At 44.2% G+C, this 16266-nt stretch overlaps 1 protein-coding gene across 1 annotated transcript; it reads right to left on the bottom strand.

Moving 5' to 3' along the window:
- Window positions 1-656: 656 nt before the first annotated feature.
- On the bottom strand, window positions 657-4532 carry Lrat (lecithin retinol acyltransferase). The gene is made up of 2 exons (XM_048333698.1): window positions 3993-4532; window positions 657-809 (listed from the first exon to the last, which is right to left on the bottom strand). Exons 1-2 carry the CDS (start codon window positions 4530-4532, stop codon window positions 657-659), a joined length of 693 nt encoding a protein of 230 aa, XP_048189655.1.
- Window positions 4533-16266: the final 11734 nt, after the last annotated feature.

Below are 16266 nucleotides of genomic sequence, written 5' to 3' on the forward strand. Positions count from 1 at the left end.
CCAATGATATCATTCATATCTGTGTTTTCTGCAGGGATTACAGATTTCTATACTTTCTGGTCAGTTGTTTTTGCATCAAACCTTAATTTTGCCTATACTGAATTCAAATCATAAAAAATCCTAGACTTTTTTAGGATTACATGTAATACTGAGGAAAAAAAAACCCAGGAATGTGAGGGTTTTGTTTCTTTTTAGCTAATCACAAGTGTAGTTTCATTTGAATGAGAAATAGTCTTTCAGTTTCTATTAAATCTTTGAATGAACAGGAAAAAACAGAATAAAGTTAGTGATCTCAGTTGCTCAATCTCCAACTCTTCCAATTCAGGCTTCACAGAAAAATGATTACAGGACAAAAAAAAAAAAATCACGCACATAATCTTCTAGGGCCATCCACATGGGTCCAGTTTTCTCATCTTGCTGAATTCCACCGCATGACACCTTTCCAAGGTTTGAATGTGCTTTGCAGTAGAACTTCCTGAGAAGATTCAGAAAGCCATTGTGCTCGGGCTTACACAGTAAGCAGTTTGTGTGATTCTTAATCACATTTGTATCCAGAACACAGTGTTTTGGGCCACATTTTTTTCCCCCAACAGGCGTCTAGTGATTTGTGCTCTATAAATAAGAACGCATTTCCACACCTCCATGGGGGTATGAAGCTAACCAGCCATCCACAGGATGAATGGGATAAAAACGGCTGGAAGAATGGTGTATGACGCTAGACCCATGCACATCACGGACGCCAGTCCCAAGAGAGCTGAAACCAGGAAGCTTCTCTGGGAACGAATAATGATCTTCACGTACTCACAAAACTGTAACACACAAATGAAAAGTATTAGGAAAGGTGGCTAAACCTAAAAAAAGAAACACATATATAAGAAACATACATAATCCAAGTTTCTTGTGATTTATGAACTCATGCAAGATGTATGCTGTCCACATTGGTCATTCTATGTCCCACAGAACCTGAAATGATGCTTTAGGTAACCAGATTAAGCAGGCAGAAGTTGTTTTAGCAAATGCAGAATTTTATGGAAAACTATGGAATGTAACTACGTAAGAATTACTCAGCTTTAAACGTTAAAGCTACCTAAGAGCATACTTGAAAATTAAGAGTTATCTTGAGTTAAAATTAGCCTATAGGTAAATTCATTACCCTAAATTTTAGTCATTTCCTTAAAAGCCTCAAAATGGGAAAGATAGAGGCAAATGTCACAGTATTGTCATACCCCATTCTCTGCCTAAATATATGAAATTTTCCACCAATTATCTATTTAGGTAAGTGAATACGTTTTTGTTTTTGTTTTGTTTTTTTGCTGGCTCTGCGCTTGAACTTAGGACCTGGGTGCTGTTCCGGAGCTTCTTTTTTGCTCTAGGCTATGGAGTTTCCTTCCAGGGCTGGATCTCAGCCTCCTGGGTAGCTAGGATTACAGGTAGGAGTCACTGATATCCTACTGTAAGTTGTCTTGATAGGGTTGTGCTTATCTTTCTTTCTTTCTTTTTTCCCAATAGTGCTGTAATTCAAACAAACAGAACTGTGGTCAACTCATTTACCTCCCAAAGATTTCCTTTAGGTTTATCTACTTTTAATGTCTGTGTCCTGATCACTAAAGCATCAGTCCAGGAAACATTTCTGGAGATGCTTGACTGTATTGAGATTTAGAGAAGGCGTCAAGAAGCTGGGAGGGTCAACTTTGTGAACACTGAATTCCCTGAAAATAAAGTGACATTGCATTCATTTTGGCAATACAAAAGCAGTATTAGCAAAGTGGGGGGTAGGGTAAGGAGGTGGGGGCAGGGAGAATCACAGAAAAGGCATAATGAATCCTCACCGAAAGGGTTAACAATTTGCAAAATACTGAGGGTCACCAGCAACACAAAAAGTCCTAAATTTTTTTTTATCATTTATAAACTTGTAAATTAACAAGAAATTACAAAGAAGGAAAAAGCTCTTAAGGCTCATTGCAATTTCAAGCTAATTACAGTGTTTTCCTCAAGCAAAGCATTCTTGAGAGCTTTTACAACCAGAGTTTAAGAGCCTTTGCCATGGTCGTGTTAAGATGTTAATAACTGTGAATATGATTTGACCCTAAAATCATAAACTTTTTGATGGTTTCAAAGAGTAGAAATCCTTCAATACCACTGACCTACTCCTTTTAGGGCAATTTTTACAATTAGAAAATTTGGGATGAGAACTCTTTTTCCCCTTGAGGAAATCTAGTCTGGGGCCAAATTGTTAAACCATTCAAAATGAAGACAAAAACTCCATTTCACAAGAAGTACTATGCAGCAGCAGTAATTAAAACATTTCACTGACAAAAGTTTCCCAAGAGAAACAACTATTCCAAACTAAGTTTTTCTGCAGGCTAATGGTTGTATGATGTTTGAAAAACTTGTAATGCTTTCCTGTGGAATTACCTGTGTTTCATGAAAGGGTAATTTCTTATAATCAACCAGAAAGACTTTTTTCTCAGAAAAATGATTTGCATGGTCCTTAAGTGAATCTGACATCTTTCCTGCTGTACACTTTTGGAGCTAGTGTTTGTAAATGTGGGGAAGCTAATTTCTAAACAGGCCTGGACTGGATTCTTGAATTATTTTGGTCAGTGTTCTAACTGTATTTTTACTTTGCTTGGAAAAGAATTCATAGATTGAATCTGTTTGGGCTCTCTATATTATCTAGATAAGCTTAAGAGTCCCAGGCTTTGAAATTGAGGTTTTTTTTAATGGAAACTTTTCAAATGAAGGTTTTTTCCCATATGAGTCGAAAAATTAAAATGCAGAGCAGCTGGAATCTACAAAGTAAGCAGGATATCAGAGGCTCAGGCCTATAATCCTAGCTACTTGGGTGGCTGAGGGTGGAGGATTTTGGTTCAAGGCCAGACTGGGAAAGAAAATTAAGACCCTATTTCAACCAGCAAAAACCTGGGCTGGAGGCATGGCTCAAGCAGTAGAGTACCAGCTAGCAATGCAAGACCCAGTACTGCAAACGACAACTAAGATGTGGAGCAGAGCATGGTTATATGGACTTAGATTCTTTTGGGTGAAAAAACCCAAACAAACCCTAGACACGAAAAGGAACACTAAAGCTCATTGTTTGATTGCCCAGGTTTTCATGGATGAATATTAACACTGCACCTTAAACAACTACAGTTAAGGCCAAGAAAGCTTTCTACTTACCACAAATGAAGTTTCAGGCTTAAAATGTTATCTTAAAAAAAGTTAAGTTTCACACAGGGTAATTGACCCATGCCCCCTCTCTTTGGATTTCAAAGTATCCATAATAATTATCTTCCCACATTTGAGGGCTGGGACTTGGAAATCAATTGTTTTTATCTCTGGGGAATTATGAGTAATCACGTCAGTCATGACCTTGGGACCAACAGGGTAATGGATGCTAAATGGCGGTGGAAATCAGCCGACAGTTAAAGATTTCTCCACACTAAGGAAAAGACCAGTCTTCAGACCCGGGAATTAAACATCTACCAGGAATTTTGACAGCTTCTATTAAGCAAAGGGAATGCACTCTCTGCAGCTTGGAGAGAAGAGAAAAATCACACACTTTATACTTTGACTATAGGGTGAGTTTCTAATGTTATAAACACTGGCCATCTTTCTTCCGACTGCAATTCTAGGGGGAAAGTTGCAGGACACGGGGCACAGTGCCTATGACTCCCTTCCTTAGTCACCTGCCCTTTGTCATTTGAACCACGCTGCGCGTGGAGATTCTGACCACTGGGCAGGCTCTGGAATCATTAGACACATCCAGTATGGCCACGCCCTTTCTCTGTGCATTTCTTTCTCTGTGCATATCCCGGGAGGCATTTCTTACCCTGGCCTGTCTGAGAAACCAGAAATGACCTTACCTGATCTAGAGCTCTTAGGGATGGTGGGGAGGAGAGGCGGTGTCCCGGAAGCTCCCAGGGATGGCTGAGGCGGGATGGCAAGGGGGCTTCCCCACCCAGCCCACCGCCCTGGCGCATCTCGGGGTTTACCTTGTCCGACTGGGGGCTGATCGGGGCGCCGTATCTGCAGTGGGTCACAAAGTGCTCGCAGTTGTTCCAGAGCAGGCTGTAGGGGGTCTGGCCCAGCTGCGCCTCGGCCCTGAGGGCCACCTCCTCGTTTCGCAGCGCCTTCTTCTCGAGGGATTCGTCCAGGTGGTTGACGAAGATGTCGGCTCCGTAGGCGAAGTCCTCCACCGTGTCCACGCGGACGCTGGCCACCTTGCCGATGACGCCCAGGATGAGTCGCTTGTTGGAGACCACCCGTCGGGTGCGCCCCTCGTCCTTGGTCAGGGCCAGCAGGATGTCAGGAATGAGGTGGGCGACACGGTTGTCACCCAGGTAGATGCCGTAGTGGGTGAAGTGGGTCCGGGGCACCTCCAGCACGTCGCCGCGGAGGAAGGAGCTGATCTCATAGACCCGGCGCCGGCCTTGGTCTTCCCCGAGGGCGCCCGCACTGAAGAGCCTGAAGTTGGAGATGAGGAGCAGCTTCTCCAGCAGGAGGGACGCCGCCTCCAGCATGGGGTTCTTCATCCTGCCGGGGGGGAGCGAGGTGTGTGTGTGGGGCCGGGGGGGAGTGGGGCTGCCGCTCTCACCGGAGCTGGCTGGACCCCCGGCGCCGCGGCGGCACGGCGGCTCACCTGGGCTCACCTGTGGGCCGCGCGCCCGGGCTCATCGGCGGGCCAGCCGCTGTGCGGGGTGGCTGCTCCCGAGGCCGGGACGCACCGGGGACGCGGGAGGATGGGGAAACTTAGTGGTGGTAGGGCGCGCGCCCCGAGGTGTAGACGACAGGGGCGCACCTGGGAGGCGGGGCGAGGCGGGGCGCGAGGCGGTGCAGAGCGCGCGCGAGGCGCGGAGCCGCCAGCATTTATAGCCGGGGAAGGGGCGGGGCGAGCGCCGGCACCGCCCCGGCACGCGCTGATTGGGCGCCGAGGCCCGGGAGGTCGAGGGAGGGCGGGAGTTCGCCGAGATCCCGACTCGTGGTCCCGTTCCCCACCTTCCACCCATCACCCGAGCGCGCGGGCTGAGCGGCAGGTGCGGGGGGAAGCAGAGGTAGAATGCGTGGCGGAGGGGAAGGTTTCGCACCTGTCGGGATTGGGGACGCCGCCCAGAAACTCCGGGATCTCTTTAGGCGCCAAGTCCGCGGGGTCAAGGTTTTAGGGGGTGGGGAGGATCGCTGCCTTCCAAACAGGGGAGGTAACCTGGGGACCCCGGCTCACGACAGCCTTTGCGGTACACCCCGCCAAGTGCGCGCGTGCTGGGAAAGCCCGGAGAGCCTCGCCCAAACCGACCCCTTGCCTCTTTAAATGCCCAGGAACCCCGCTGTTGCCAGGGTCCCCGTGGGCGGGGGGGAATGGGTGGGAGTCACGTCAGAGGTGCATCCTCCCCCCGCCTCCAGTGCCGGTGGGGAGGGCGGGATCGGAATCCCGAAGCGCCTCCCCGCGCTCCACAGCCGCCGTGGCGGTTGAGCACGCGCCTTCCCAACTGGCAGGATGAAAAAAAAAACCCGCGGCCCGCAACGTCTGCCAGGATGGTTCCATCCTGTCGGGGTCACGGCGCCCCGACCCAGGGCTGCAGACTCCCTCGTAAACGCGCAGCTGTGTACTGCGTGGGGACTCAGAGGAGCTGCCCGGAGCCCCCCGCCCCCCCCCCCCCGGTGGCCGGGCTGTGCGCACCGCGAGCCTTCCTCCTCCGCGCAGGTGGAGGCTCGGAGTGTTCCTCGCCTGCGGAGGGAGCACCGAGGACGTGACCTTCATCATAACCTGCGGGGTGTAGGAATCCCTGCAGCCCAGGCACCCAGGAGGCCCGCTTCTCACTTCATCTCCCAGGCCAGGCCTTTTGCTCTCAACCCCTGTCTGCCATGGGCGGCCATCACTTCCCCAATGCTCAGCTTCTGTTCATCACACCGTCTAGATCCACAAACGAGGCCCAACGGAGGGAAGTGGGGTCCAGCGGGCCCTCCCTGCCCGCCCCCCCATATCGAGAAAACCGCGGAGCTGGTGTTGAAGCTAGCCAGCCACTTGTTAGCTCCTCGAGACTCACTATGCGTGACACCGCCTGCTCCTACTTAAAAATCCAGCTGACTATGGGGAAAACGTAAATGTCTGACCCCACCTGAAGTCAGACTCCACGCCCTGTACCATGTCCTTCTGGTCCAGTTCTGAGAAAGCGCGTATCCTGGGGGCTTTCGTGCGTGCGCTGGGCAGAATGGATCGGGAGATGGAAGGGGACTTGTTAATTAGGGGTTTCTAACTCAAGCCCATCACTCAGCAGCTTATAACACCTACAGCTGTCCTTGGCTTGGGGAACTTGCAGGAGGCAAAAGCACGGGCAATAGTCTCCCGCTCTGGCTCCGTAGAGAAACTTTTCCTGGGCAAAAATATATCCAAAATACGTCTCCTCAATAGCTTCTCCCACCCTGACCTCAGGGAGAGGCTGCCAGGGCTCTCTCTGCTGATTTAATTTCAAGATTCCCAGCTCCTGATGAGGTCAGATTTTTGGCTACCTTGTCAGGGAGAGTTTCCCTAGACGAGAGTTAAGGTTACAGTCACAAACCCATATTGGTTGTTGAAGATCGCTGGTGCTCTGCTCCCTTGGACACGAATGTGAATGGGTAAGGGCCATGCTGTCTTCAAAATGACTGTTTTTGGAGGTGGTGGTGTGTGACACAAATGATGGAAGGAACATCAGTCTCGAGCAAAAAAGAGCTCAAGACGAGAGAGAGCTCAGGGCCCAGAGATCAAGTCCCCAGTATTGGCACAAGAAAAGAAAAAAAGCAGGGGTTGCTGTTTGTACCTCTGAGAAAACCCAATTTATTATTTTTGCTGCCAGTTCTGGAGCTTGAACTTAGGGCCTAAGTATTTTTGTTGTTGTTGTTCAAGGTTTTATTACCATTCTTCCACTTGAGCCACAGCTCCACTTCTGGCTTTTTGGTGGTTAATTGGAAATAAGAGTTTTGTGGGCTCGCCTGCCTAGCCTGGTTTCAAACTGAGATCCTCACATCTCAGCCTCCTTAGTAGCTAGGATTACAGACATGAGCCAACAGTGTGGGCTTTAAGTCTGGACTTTTAAGCTTCAGCATTCAGCTATTAAACACATTTTCCCGGTGCATTATAAGTCCTCCTCCCCTTCTCCATCTGCCAGAAATTTGGCTTTTTGAAACTGGAGGGAAGCAGTAAAACATCTTCATTATCTCATTCCTGAAATCTCCTAGACTTCTTTTGTCCAGAATTATGCCAGGATGTAACATTCAATAAATGCTTGTTGTCTGAACTGTTTGCCATTCTTTCCTTTCTTGATCAACCATCATTGCAGCCTTACTTTGCAAATAATCTGCTTCCTAAGGTTTTCTGAAAGTCAGATATTGTGTGGCTGAAAATTTGATGTGCAAATGACTTAAATATATGCCAGCAAGTTGTTAGGTCTTCTCAGGCTATTTAGAAAACAAAAGGAAAGAAAAGCTTCAACATTCCTAGTTCCTCTTTAGCCGCCTCTACCCTAAGATTTTTGTTGTTGTTAGGTCTTTTTTAGGGAAATCATTCCGATCATAAATAGCAACCTTAACGTTTGTTTTCCTTTTGGACTGTTTTCAATTCATGAACATATATTCAGGTCAAGTTCTCTGGACACAAGCAGTGTCCTAACTCTGCCACCTCTAAGGGCTTTTCAATGTGAAATTCCTTCTGGAGGCAGAGGAGAAAGAGCAGATACACCTTTTCATGGAGCCTCCTAACAGTGCTGCTGAGAGGGTTAGGCCCCATAGGAATTAATTAGCTCCTGGGAGGAAAGTTTCCTGTTTCCTTTCTCATTAGTTAGCACCTTGTTAGCAGGGCCTCACTCCTGCCTGTTCGTTTAGAAAGATTAAAGGCTACAGCTTCACTTGGGATGGGTATGTTGTGTATGTGTGTGTCTGTCTGCCTATCCTAGGATTTGAACTCAGGGCCTGAGCACTTTGGCTTTTTCACTCAACTTGTTTGCTGAAGTTAGGGCTCCACTTTTTTGCTTTTTGGTGATTAAATGGAGATGAGAGTTTAAGGACTGCCCTGGCTAGCTTCAAAGAGGTCCTCACAACTCACCCTCCTTTATAGTTAGGATTACAGACATGAACCACTGGTGCTCAGCTAGCAAGCTAGCTGAGAAGAAACAGATGCTACCCCTCCCACAAATACATAAAATGGTCATATGGAATATATATTTTCTAATATTAAAATTACATGCTGAAGTTTAGTTGGGCAAAATGAGATAATTTTATTTTGGTAGGAATTTTTCCTTCAATACATTAGAATATACATTTCTTCAGATTCCTAAGAATACTTAACACATACAAAGCATAAATATGTGTTTAGTTTTTCAAGAAAAAGCATTTCAATATTTATGCAAAACCTAGAAGGAAAACTGGTAAAATGCTAGTTGAGACATCTATGCCATTCTAAATGAGCGGCCTGGCATAGTTGCTAGGAAAGATTTACAGGATATGCTAACATACGGGGAACAAAACATTGCAGAATTTTTTCTCTTTGTGATGATTTTGTGGGAAGTAGTGAAGGTCAGAGAAACGAGACATTATGCAGCATGGGCATACCACAGGTAGAGAGGCAAAATGAGCACCTGAACCCATCTTCCCTATAGTGACTTGTGCTTTGGGTTTGAATAGAAATAAAATATTGGGGGCAGGGGAGAGCTGTGAGCATAAATTATTAAACAGCCCCAGTCTGAGGTGTGTGAGAGGTGTAGTCAGGTGTGGTCCGGTCATTATTTCAGGATTAGTCAAAGGTGCCTTTTGTTACAATCAGAAAGTCAATGCAGCCTGGCAGAGGGAGGTCTAGTTTGGGGTCACGGGAAGTTGATCCATCATTCCTGTCTGTCTTGGATTCCAAAGTGACTGCAGGAAAGAATGGCTCGCCGAACGGAGGCAGGGAGGTCAAGCTCCTATCTTGCTTTCCCTTAATTTGTAGGCTTAGGTAAGGAGCCAGTACTTTTGAGCAAAAGCAGTTTTTGAGTTACATCATAGCATATTAACTGGGTATAATTGCATAATTATTATTCAGTTCATACACACACACCAAAACCTGTGGCTGTGTTACCTCCTTGTTTCTCAATGATAAGTCCTCATGACATCTGATAAAAGTGGATGACAGCACTGGCCAAGAAAGGTAAAAGTGCACCAGAATGAATGTAAGTGGTAACACTGGAAGTGAAATTCAAATCAGCTGAAAGGCAGAGGGTAGGAATGATGACTCTTCAGGTATTTGAGAAACTCTAGAGAGAAGGCAAACCTCTTGCATAAATGAGGAAAGAGTTCGTGACTAAAAGCATGTAGATGTTGCAGAGGAAGTAATGACAGCCAAAACAACAATAACAAAAACTGCACAGTCAATGAATTTCTAGGCAACATTTCACAGCGCTAAACATATAAGATATAGAAAATGTTGGAATCTGATCCAAACACAAAAAGAACAGGACATGTCAGACTAGACCTGTGGATTTATTTTAGCTTCCTGTAGTTGACTGTCAAAACTCTTCCCTCTTTCTGTTGCCATTTTCGACCTCAAGGATTTCCTTTTGGTATCCTTCCCACCTTTATTTTATTTATTTATTTATTTTGCCAGTCCTGGTACTTGGACTCAGGGCCTGAGCACTGTTCCTGGCTTCTTTTTGCTCAAGGCTAGCACTCTACCACTTGAGTCAAAGCACCACTTCTGGATGTTTTCTATATATGTGGTGCTGAGGAATCGAACCCAGGGCTTCATGTATATGAGGCAAGAGCTCTTGCCGCTAGGCCATATTCCCAGCCCCCCACCTTCATTTTAAATGTTAAGTCTCCCAGGCTAGGATAAGATTGTTTGGTTCCCTGAAAGTCTGTCTCCCTAAATCCACTCTGAAATATTGGTTTCTCATGGTCTGTCCTTAATTTATGCAATGATAATCTTTATATTTGCTTTGGCTAAGTGGAAGTGTAAGATCATCATTTTTCTCTCTGAATCGGGGTTTAGTCAGTACCTTTCATGGGCTAAAATCTAGCTTGCTCACGCATGCCACACCCAAGTTCTTAGCATGCCCAGACCTCAAACAAACCACATCAGCATTTCCTGCCAAAGTGTTGTACATATTTTCGATGTCAACTTTATATCTGCCAAAGATTTACCAGAAGAAAGAATCCATAACTGCTTCTATTAGAATATATCAGGTAGAGAAAGTGAACATAATTTGTAGGTCCATCATCTATCTGGATGAATTTGGTGAAGACATTGTCTTCTGTATAAATGTGAAATCTTTGTGAAGGATTTGAGTCTTCTAATGTGGACAACCACAAAAAAGATAATTTTAAAAATAAAACACACTGGGGGAAATGGGAACTAATGATTTTAGAAGCAACCGATCATTTCTTCACTCCCAACTTAGAAGTTGTGTTTTGCAACTTAGCAAAATCACATGAAGAGTGGGGCTTTCTTTGCTCTTCTACCCCCAGCGAAAAAGCTGGGTTGTTTGCTCCTCTGAGTTTCAGTATTTGCTTGCTGATAAAGAGGAAAACATGATAATGAACTCTACCTGCTGGTCAGGTGAAAACTAAGCTGAAGCAATACTTTATTGTAGCCCAGGGGCTGCCTCGAAATCAAAGAGTTATTGTGTTTTGGAGATTGGAGATTGGAGATTGGTGGCTTCCTGGGGAGCCCACAATCCCTAGAAAAGCATTTCCAGCTGCCTGTCCCTGACTTCCAAGAATTCAGGCAGGTGGAGGAGTCCAGTTCTCCCAAAGGCCAGGTGATTATAATGAAGCTCTCTGTATCTTCACTTAGCAGGTATGGTGAACCTGGCTCAAATACCACAGTGCTGTCAACTCACACAGTGACAGGTAATGTATGATAGCATGTCTTGGGAGATAATTTCTTTAGCTGTATTTGCTTCTATAATTATGTAAGGGCAGGACTATGTCTTTTTCTTCATTGTGTGTGTATTCTAATACCTGCTATAGTTAGGACATACAACATATAAACTTCCAGTAAATGTTTAAACTACAGGCTTTTTGTTTTTATCTGTCATGAGGCTTGAACTCAGGGCCTGGGAGCTGTCCCTGAGCTCTTTGCTCAAGGCTAGAGTTCTACCACTTTGAGCTCCATTTCCTGTTTAGGAGAGGTTAATTGGAGATAAGAGTCTCTAGGAGACTTTTCTGCCCCAGCTGGCTTCAAAATATGATCCTCTGATCTCAACCTCCTGAGTAACTAGCTAGGATTATAGGTGTGAGCTACTAGTGCCCAGCTAACTACTGGCTTCTTAATTGATATTTTCAAGACTGGCCCTTGCAATTAACTTTTCATCTTCATGACCAATGCAAATGTTAAGAAAACTAAAGCTATGTGCAGAACAGACAAGCAATACATATTGACACTAATTCTGCATATTATGCCAGGTTTATTTTTGTCTCCAAGGGGTTCCATCTTCACAAATGGGGTGCTTACTCTCCGTCCATCCTACCCCACTCACTTAAAACGTCTGCCAGGGTTTCCTTGCTTATGGTTTATGAAGGCAAAAGTGATTGATTAAACGATCCACTGTGATTTTAATATACAGGGTTTAAGCTTATTTGTGCTTCCTCCATTTATGGCTTTTTGATGGTTAATTGGAGATAAGACTCATAACAAAGGGCTACAGCTCCAGTTTTCCATTCTCTTTCTGTCTCTGTCATCTCTCTCTGTGTGTCTCTGTCTCTGTCTCTGTCTCTGTCTCTGTCTCTGTCTCTCTCTCTCTCTCTAATCCATTAATTCTTGGTTTTGGTTTTTGATCACTTTGCTGTGTTTTTGGTCATCAGGTTGAATTATGACCAAAGTCACAATCCAAACATTTTTGGTCAAAAACATTGCATTAATCAATCACAGGCTATGTTCTAATATATATATATATATAACAACAGTTGCTGGGTTGAGTTGGAAGGGATACTGTATACTGTTCAGCAAGTATTCAGTCCCTTCTATGTCATTCTCGGAGCGCAATATGCCTTACTGCTTTGGGGCTTAAGCCATGTGATGAGCCTCTGGAGACTTAGCAGGCTTGATAGCAGCAGCAGCAGCTTTCATCATGCTTGAGTGGGAGGCTCAGGCTTTTGTAATTCTCGAGAGCTGCCTGGAAAAGAGCAGACAGTGACTGGCCTCTGTCCTTCCTTTGCTCCGAAGGTGGAGCTGACCTGAAACTCAGGGCAGAGTCCCTCATTGCAGCTGAAATCAACCACCGCAGTGAGAATGAACTCATGTCAAGGTGACCCCTGGGTTGTAGAGAATTTTGCCATTATGCTAGCAATAATTGTTTTCCCGCTACAATCGAAAGTGCAAATGTTAGCTCATTCTCACTTCCATCAATAGTAATGGACCGCACTCTGTGCAGCCAGTGACTCAAATTTCAAGACTTGTTAGTGGAAAACTTGAATACCTAGATGACTTTGAACACCCCTTCAGAATTTGAAAGGGTTGGTAGGAGATGGAGATAGATGTTCTTGAATTAATGAGAGGATTTAGGATCAGTTAGATACTTGTTGGACTGTAGTGACCCTTGGAAAAATGGCAGAAGAGACCACACCTGCATTCATGCTAGCAGGTGGGCTGTTCCGGCTGAACTCACATGGTAGGAGCTGCCCTTATCTTGAAGAGAGGTACATACAGATTTAGGATCTACATACATGTTTTCTAACATAACTATGTGGTTTAAAAGGGCTATAAACTAGGACAAGTGTAATGTTAGAGAGGCAAGAGCTACATGTATGTGACAAAATGGTATATTTTACATAAAATAGGTATAGAGTTAAGTTGGTACAAATGCTTAGAACATGAGTTACTTTAGAGAATATACATATTCAGTAAAGTGGAAAATGCCTTATAGGACCTTGTTATTTTGCTGCTAAATAGATCAAAGGGTCTCAATAGGACCAACACCACACCTGAGTGTAAGTGATAGATGACTATTTTGCTTATAATAGTAACGGGAGTTGGGGAGGTGTTGATACCAGTTTAGATAAACCAAGTGTTGTGTCCTGATGGCCTGAAATGTAAGGGATGCTCTCCGTCAGAAAGGAGGTGTCCTGAGTCCTCCATGACTTCAGAGAGTTAGTAGAATACTCATGTAAATGACAAACCTATTTATAATTAAGAGTATAATGTACCTCTGTGTCAGAGGGAAATGTCAAGTACTTTCGTGAAGTTTTATTATATATCAAAAATTTCACCACATGCCAGTGGCTCACACCTATAATCCTAGCTACTGAGGAGGCTGAGATCTAAGGATCGTGGTTTGAAGCCAGCCTGGGCAGGAAAGTCTATGAGATTCTTATCTACAACTAACTACCAGAAAACTGGAAGTGTGCTGTGGCTCAAAGTGGTAGAGTGCTAGCTGGAGCAAAAAGCCCAGGGACATCACCTGAATTCAAGCCCCACAACCCACCAAACCTCCCCCCCCCCCAAAAAAAAAGTCATGGATGCAACAAGAGAAGATTGAATTTTGCTTTGTTTGGAACCTTATTAAGAGCCTTGTAGTGTGTGAGCTATAAGACAAACCTTTGTCTGTCTGTATTTGTACATTTTTATGTCACACAACTTAGCATACTATGTCTGTGGCCACTGACATAGTGAAATACCTATTATTACTGTTATGTTTCTTACATTTCTATATCATAGTAAGTACATCACAATGACTTAAATATATGTGCAGAATAGTTACATACTCAAAGTACTAAATGGGTGGCCCCAAATCTTTGTTGTAAGAAGAATATCTCAGCTCTTACAAGTCTGCCCAGGACAAAGTCACATAAAGACAAACACTGTGAGCAAAGAGAGACTTCAGGGCCACAACTCCAGATGCTATAATTTATAGAAGTCAGGAAGGAAAAGGAAGACCAGTAGAGGAGAGGGAGGAACAAGGACAACCAGGTTGTAGGAATCTATACACAGGTAGGGCCTTGGAAACTAAGTTAAGAAAGGATTTAAGTGGAAGTGACAGACCATGCCAAATTATGCTCATGACCCAGGCAAGTTCATGGTGACCCGATCCAAGCTCATGGTTCATGATAGTCCCAATGAACCATTGTCATTTTTTAAAAAATGTTAATGAAGATCTTTTCAAGGGCAGCTTTGGAATAGAGGTGGGGCTGGAACCTTTGTACAAGGCTGCCTCAAAAGATCACTTACTCAGCAGGCCAGAAAACTCTCTAATCTGTCTATGCGTTATGACTTAGGGTTCATGAACACCTGACACCAATCCATACTGGATTCCAGAAATCTAAGCACATTATCTTATCTCATCTCAAACACAACAGAACACAAAGCAGCTAGAAAGCTGTACGGAGTCACAAGAAATTATTTCACTCTATGAACAGAACTGTCCAGTGCAAGTACTCACCTGGAGGAGATAACCACCTTCCTCCAATTCTGCTACCAAGTGAGAGGATGAATCACAAGTTTCTCCATTGTAAACTTGAGGCTTAAAACAAATGATTCACTCAGCATTTACCTCCTAAGGACTTTACCCTCAATTCACACAGGATCAGCCCAGGTGACTCTCTGATAAGGCAAGCTTATAATTCAAGGAGTATTGAAAGCTTCTGTGAGCTTCAGATGACCTACCAGGGGGCGGGACTTTCGTACCTCCTAGAACTACCCTGCTACCTCCCTGTCCAGCAAAGCAAAAGGGAACTCGCTACAGAAGATTGGCTTTATGTTTATTGTCAGAAAACTCCTTGTTTTGGATGCCCTCCAGCTGCCGTGAAGAAAAATATATAAGACCATTTTCTTTTTACAATATGAATTTGCTAAATTAGGAAGGATTTTTGAAAACCACGAAGTGTCCACAGTTCGTAGGCAGGAACTACTAAGGAGAGGAACAATTCACTAATGAAATCTCTGAGGGGACAAATTATGATTATAACTGAGAAAACTTAAAACCCAAGAGGGTAAACAATTTTCATCACACTTAGTGAATCACATAATATTTGTGTCATCTATTCTTCCCATTAAAATATTCAGTTTGTGGATGGGCTCAGTGGTCCAGGTCTATGATCTCTAGCACGCTACTACTTGAGCCATTTCTCCACTCCCAGCTTTTTGGTGGTTAATTGGAGATAAGAGTCTTACAGACTTTTCTGTTTGGGCTTCAAACTAATCCTTAGATCTCAAGCCTTCTAAGTAACTAGGATCTCAGGTGTGCTTCCTTGGCGCCTGGCTTGTACAACAAAATTGACAGGTTGAATTGGAACCTCTTTGTAGAACTTTTTAATGATAATTTTTTAAAGTTACTTAAAAATGAGAAAGCAAACATAGGAATAAAACCTTTCACCTTGCTCCATTTGCCTGTACCCTTTGCCTGCTGGAGAGGAATCGTTTGTCTGCTGTGCAACTTCTACCCCAAGATCTGAACTCAGTGCTTGCCTGCGTGGCCCTAGTCAACCTCTCCCTTTCCGAATTATTTCTTCCCTAATTGATGCTAATGCCTTCAAGAAGCATTCCAAGCCGCATGGGAAAGCTTCTACTTGAACTCTGTGATGCTGATAATTTTAATCTAGTCCTTCGAATAACAAATTATGTCCTTGTGACTTTTGTTTATCATGCTAGCTTCTCATTCTTTCTGCTCAGCCAGCCCAAATCTTTCTTGGCCATGGAAAACTACACCAAAGACTCAAAAGATAATGTCTTGATATAAAAGAAAAGTAATATAAATGAGCTTTCAAAAATAAAATTGAGATACTTTTAAAGGATCAAGGTGAGAAAGTAGTTGAACCCCAGTACAGGAGTGAGTTGGGCATGGTGAACCTTTGACCCCTGCAAGCCCCACCTTTTCTAGCTTGCCCTAGTAGAAAAAGAGGAAGAAAACATCCATTTTGCCTATACTGTGCTATTGCTACCTGAGGTTCATCTGGAGCAATATGGGTCATTTGGGGTGACCTCCTAGGAAAGTGTCTACAGTTGCAATTTGCATTCAGTGTTAACCTCCTACCTTGTTTCTGTTGAGTGTAAACTACATGATCTTAATTATTCTTTCTTCTAAATTCAGAAGATAAAATTTGTGTGATGTATCCTTTCAATCCAAAAGGCGGAATGTAGCCAACTGTTAAACTCAGGACCTTTCTTAAAATGTCTTCCAACACACTTAGAAGCTCAGTCATAATATTTACTTGCACTTAGGCACTTTGAAATCTCAAGCTGCTTTAGCCAGCTGTCATTTTGGTGTCAAATTCCGGTCATTTTAATGTGAAACAGAGGTCAACAGAGGGTTTGTCTTCTTGCCTGCTACT

Source organism: Perognathus longimembris, chromosome 24, assembly GCF_023159225.1.
Source record: "Perognathus longimembris pacificus isolate PPM17 chromosome 24, ASM2315922v1, whole genome shotgun sequence".
NCBI lineage: Eukaryota > Metazoa > Chordata > Mammalia > Rodentia > Heteromyidae > Perognathus > Perognathus longimembris.

Coding starts and splice junctions, on each gene's coding strand:
- Lrat (XM_048333698.1), bottom strand. CDS start 4,532: ATGAAGAACCCCATGCTGGAGGCGGCGTCCCTCCTGCTGGAGAAGCTG. Junction 810..3,992: donor TCAGCCCCCAGTCGGACAAG/GTAAACCCCGAG, acceptor TGTGTGTTACAG/TTTTGTGAGTACGTGAAGAT.